The following is a 5572-nucleotide window of genomic DNA, read 5'->3' on the forward strand; positions in this document are numbered from 1 at the left end:
TTGAGTTCCCAAATCTGATTTTCTGACAGTGGGGGAGATATTTCACCTGGATTGTTTCAGACATTTTCTACAGTTGATGATATAATCAATGATATGCTCTTTGATGCCATTTTTAGACACTGTGAAAATGATTGTCTGAGTCTTCTAATGAATTTGAGTGTTTTCAGTGTTCTCTGTGATGTGAAACCAAACACTCTGAGGAGAGATGACCCAGCTCTGCTTCTGGTGAGGTTTGTTTGTTAAAATGTGTGATGGTGCTGATGTGTTTTTCCTTTTAACAAGTATATGCTATTGAATCCTTTCAAAGTTTCCCTTCAGCCAGCAGATGCATTAACTGATAATGTTCTTGCTGTTTTTCTGATAGAAATTATTTCTCTGCAGTCACTCCTGTGCCTGTTTTCTGTTGGTCGTATTTTCCTCTCCAACAAAACAGTCAAACCCTTGCAAAATGTAAAAAGGTGATATTAGGAGACAGATTTGACTTCTGTGGGTCTAGACAAAGGCAGCTAAGTCACAAAGATGGTCAAAAGAGAAGATATTAAGAATTTCAGGAGGCGGTAACTACTCTGACTGCAGGCCTGAATTTCTTTTCTTTTCTCTGTCCCTGATGAATTTGTTGCTTTGTTCTGTGGTCACTGAAGAAAAGTAGTTTTTCGGCAGAAAGTTTAGTTATTGTGGATAAAAATACAAGTCTGGTTTTTAAATACTTGAATTTTAGTGACGATATTTCAGGGTGTAGGATAGGAGTCTTACAGGTACAGTCACTACTGAAAATGTCTACAAAAGGGTAGCCCCATAAACAAACTACAAAACACAAAACTCACTATTTACACCAGTCATTTTAATTTATTTTCTAAAAAAAATTAAATGCAAGAGAATCTTGACCAAAAGTGTGTGTTTAGATTTTGCAGTAAGAGAGTAAATTCCAGATGACTGCAATTTAACCAAGAAACAGAAAATAACTAGTATTGTGTCTGTTAGCTGATAAGAATTTAAATATGTTTACCCTGCTTTGTTTACTAACAGTACTGATGTAAAAAAAAAATGTATATTAACAATAAATTAAAGTGTCAGGAGCATTTTACTGTTTTATAGAGGGAGAGGGAGAGGGAGAGCGTGGGACATTTTGTATGTTATATTTCTATGTTGTTGCAGACATAGTAGTAATAGTGTTAGTAGTAACAGTATTAACAACTAAATGGTTAAAGACAACCTACTTTCAATTAAAATAAAATGATGAAATGAAATGATGAACTCCACAGGAAAGTCTTTGGCAATAAAAAGGTTTCTCGTTATCTTAATTTAAAATAGAATCTTTCCGAATGTGCGGATGCACCCTTTTTACATGTTTTGAACCTTTAACACAAATGTACATATCTTTATAAAACATGTTCGTCAGTTTTTCTTCACTTTTGTTTGGAGAGATTGAGAGCTGCATCTGTATCTGTGGCTCTAGGTTCCACTACATATTTCAATCAACCAGCTAAAAATGACATTTGATTTTAAAAATGTTGGCATTTAACATTTCTGTAAACCACAGATAAGTTACAGTTGTATGTAATTTTGTAGCAGATACATTGAATCTTAATGCTTCTCAGCAACGCTGAGGTTAACATGTGGTTAGGTTTAGGCAAAACTAGAATTATATATTTGCACAAAACAAGATCTAAGTACAGAGCCAGTTTCACTTGATGGTCAATATGTTGAAACTGTGGAAAACTTTAAATATCTCAGTACGGTTCTCGACTCTCAAGTGAAACTTTGTGGCCTCATTGTTAGCCAGCAGATTGTAGACATCATGTAGTAAATTATGGTTGAGAGTGTTTTTACCTTTCTGCTTGTTATGGTCATTTTATCTCTATATCTAGGAAAAAAACTTTCTAGGACTGCATCAATTGAAAGCACAATATTTGCCAAACCATAAAAGCCCTTGAGCCAACTCTTTACAGGGAGGACAAAGAAAAAAGCGAGGAGTATTTTAGCTGGTAGCTGCCATCCTGTCTTCAGCCAGTTTGAGCTCTTGAGCTTTGGAAGGCATTGCAGAGTCTCTTTGGCAACTAAAAATGTATTAAGGAAGTCCCTCATCCCAAATGCCATTAATATTCTTAACTCAGCAATGTGACCAATAAGTTAAGAACCACAGACAGACACAGACATGAACTGATTTAACGTGTTAAGTGTTTCTAATGACCTTGTCTATATTACACTTTATTTTGAAAAATATTGGTATTTTATATTTCTGCCAACCACAAATAAGTTACAGTTGTACAGTATTTTGTTGCGGATACGTTGAATCGTGATGCTTCTCAACAACACTGTAGTTAACGTGTGGTGAGGTTCAGGCAAAGAGACCTTTAGGTTATGGTCAAGAAAAGTTCACATTTTGGCGTAAAATACCTACATTCGAAAAGCAGGGACGGGTCATTGAAAAACACAGAGGTTCTGTGGCTCAACACCAATGGAAACGTCACAAAGGGTTGCCAACAATCGGTTTTCTTGTTTGTTGTCAGCAGTGGTCTGCAGTTTGGCAGGGGTCATCTAGGATTCATAGAACCTTAGTTACAGATGAAATACAAAAATGTAACATATTTGTGTTTGCAGACATTTTCTTCTGATGACCGGGCTGTTTGAGGTGTGTACGTGTGTTTTGACTTTATTCAGATCACAGATTGCGTCTTTGAGTGGTGAAGGAACTTTTAAAAATGTTTCTCTGTTTTCAGGTAATCCATTTAAAACCCTGAATGAGGACGTTTTAAGTGGAGATGGAGAACGTCTCTTCACACAAACATTTCATTCTCAATGGCTTCAATGAACTCGGAGTTCTGAGGCCCGTCCTCTTCATCCCATTCTTCATCATGTTTGTTGTGTCACTGTCGGCCAACTCCATGCTGCTGTATGTCATCATTTCACAGAGAAGCCTCCACTCGCCAATGTACATCCTCATTGCTGGCATGGCGTGTGTGGACCTGAGCTCCCCACTGGTCATTGTTCCCAACATGCTGCTGAGCTTCCTGTTTGGCTGGAGGGGAATCTGTCTGATTGGTTGCCTGGTTCAGATGCACTTCATTCACTTTTTAGGAGCTTTTCAGTCCACATTGTTGGTGTGGATGGCACTGGACCGCTACTTTGCCATCTGTTCGCCACTCTGCTACCATGAACGCATGGCGTTACCACAATTCCTCAAATTTGTAATTCCACTTCTTATTAGAAACATCTTCCTGAATACACTTGTGGTGAGTCTGGCAGGATCATTGTCATTCTGCTCTTCAAATGTGATAAATCACTGTTTCTGTGAGCACATGGCCTTAGTGGAGCTGGCCTGTGAAAGCACCGCCAAAAACAACCTGGTTGGGCTTTTGGGTGTCTTCCTCACCCCTGTAGCAGACTTCATCTTCATCAGTTCTTCTTATGTGGTCATATTTACCTCCATGCTGAGTTCCGGTAAGTCGGGTGTTAAAGCGCTCCACACTTGTGTCACTCACATTGTGGTAATGATCGTCAGCCTGACCTTCGCACTTGTTGCATACCTGTCATATCGAATCAGAAACGGTCTTCCTGCTGCTGTACGGGTTTTCTTTAGTATCATGTATGTGTTGTTCCCGAGCTGTTTCAACCCGTTCATCTACGGCATGAGAACCACTGAGATTCGACAGCACATCATGAAGACCATGACATCCTGTCGTTTCGTGCAAACTGTTCCCCATTCTTAAAAAAAAAACTATTAAAAATCTGAAATGTAAAATGTCAATTTAATGAGGAAAACAAAAATAGGTCAGAATTTTGTCATGTCAAAAATGAAAATGCTCATGGAACGTAGAAATTAAGATGAACTGTTTTAAAATTATGTGATGCTTGATTCTCTTGATTCTTGATTCATTATCAAATCACCAGTTGTAAGTCCTACAAACTAACTTGGCTCAAGAGAGGAGTGGGGCTGTCAACTGGCCAACACCTGGTGTCCCTTTAATGGCAACAGGAAACAACATGGTTTATGCTTTTCATAAAACCCCAAAAATCTGAAGACCTTGATGATGCTTTCAGATGAAAATTATGAGCTTTCATCTAATGGGTTTGATTATGATGAAACATTTTGCATGTTTCATCATAAAACAGGAAGTTGTAAATTAAGCAAACATTGTCCAATCTGCCCCAAACTTGGCATGCTTCTTCATTGTCCTGGCCTTGTGGCACTTGCATGCCAGAATGGAGTTATGGTTATAGCTCCACCTACTGGCCACAGGAAATGGCATGTTTTTGACTTTGATGTACACCTTCCAGAGGAGTGACCCCATCAATATCAAAGTCAAGACCTGGATGATGCTTACTAATGAAGATTGTGAGTTTACATTGAATTATGTTGCCTTGGCAAAACAGGAAGTTCATGTAACTTCTGTGTACCTTGTCCAGTCTTCCCCAGATTTCATTTGTTTTATATGGCCCCAGGCGTGAAGGCATCAACATGCCAATTACGTTCATTTATACCTGAATTTTCAAACAAATGTGCCATGCTATCATAGCCACTGTTCTCATCTGAAAGAGCCTTCTTGATTGCTGTCATAATCTCTGCTGCCTGGGTAGAATCTTTCTGACCCTGATTTGCACTTGCACATTGTATTAAACTGACTTTCTTGTCTAGTTTACACTTGTGCTCCCTGCCAAAAAGATCAGAGACCTCTAATATGTTTAAAGAAATGATACCATCATTAAACTCCACCAACTTCTTTAGAGATTCCCCATTCTTCAACAGATCATCACTTGGCTTTTGGGATGTACAACCACTCATTTCCTTTTTGTAGTGCAATAGATATATTTGTCACAACTTGTTCAATCTCAAACAATCCTGTTATTGAAATAAGGCGACAATGTCAATTGATATGGTCGACTTTTATTGTATGTATAATGTCTCTATGGAGATAACACTGGCAAGCATTTGGCTTTGTTTGTATTATCAGAAAGCAATTTAATAGGATTATTCCCTTCAGCTGGTACCACATTCAATATATCATGAAAATATTGATCCAGTGATTCCTGACCAATCTCAACAGGCATAACGCATGTATCCTGGAATATACGATGTTGCTGTCTTTCATGAAAAAGCTTATCTTCACATCTGTAGATGCTTCTCCACTTTTTACATTAGTATCACCCTGCTTTCCTAAAACCTCATTATTTTGTTCCCTACAAAACTCATTGAGCCAAGCTTTATTAAACTCTACGTTTTTATGATGCAAATTTGTCGATTTTGAATATTGCAATGCTTGCTTTATGTGCATAGTGTCAACACCCTAATAATCATAATGCCCTTTATAAGTTAGCTAATGCTTCAGTTTTACACACAGCAAAGATCTGTTCATATGAGAACAGGGCAACATTCAAATAAAACACAAGAAGCTTGTGTTCTAGAGAAAGGATCAACACTCAGTGAAAAACCTAAGCCCTATGATAAGCTAATATGGCAAGGCTTAACTATACAAACCAATGAGCAGTGATAACTAACATGTCTTTGGGGTCATCAGGTGGGAACCTCCTTTCACCAGTGTTTCGTCTAGTTGGTCCCACGACACCTCCAGGA

The 5572-nt window shown here is 38.2% G+C and overlaps 2 protein-coding genes across 2 annotated transcripts in view; both read left to right on the forward strand.

The window, feature by feature from the left end:
* The first annotated feature begins 2762 nt into the window (after positions 1-2762).
* Positions 2763-3710, forward strand: LOC126400787 (olfactory receptor 52K1-like). Its single transcript, XM_050061737.1, has one exon. It carries the CDS (start codon positions 2763-2765, stop codon positions 3708-3710), a length of 948 nt encoding a protein of 315 aa, XP_049917694.1.
* Positions 3711-4263: 553 nt separating this feature from the next.
* LOC126400793 (olfactory receptor 52E4-like) overlaps positions 4264-5572 on the forward strand; it is an 11298-nt gene continuing 9989 nt past the window's right edge. The window contains exon 1 of the mRNA XM_050061751.1: positions 4264-4336. Within this exon, the coding sequence (XP_049917708.1) occupies positions 4264-4336 (73 nt within the window). The remainder of the gene's footprint in view (positions 4337-5572) is intronic.

Source organism: Epinephelus moara, chromosome 2 (genome assembly GCF_006386435.1).
Source record: "Epinephelus moara isolate mb chromosome 2, YSFRI_EMoa_1.0, whole genome shotgun sequence".
NCBI classification, from domain to species: domain Eukaryota; kingdom Metazoa; phylum Chordata; class Actinopteri; order Perciformes; family Serranidae; genus Epinephelus; species Epinephelus moara.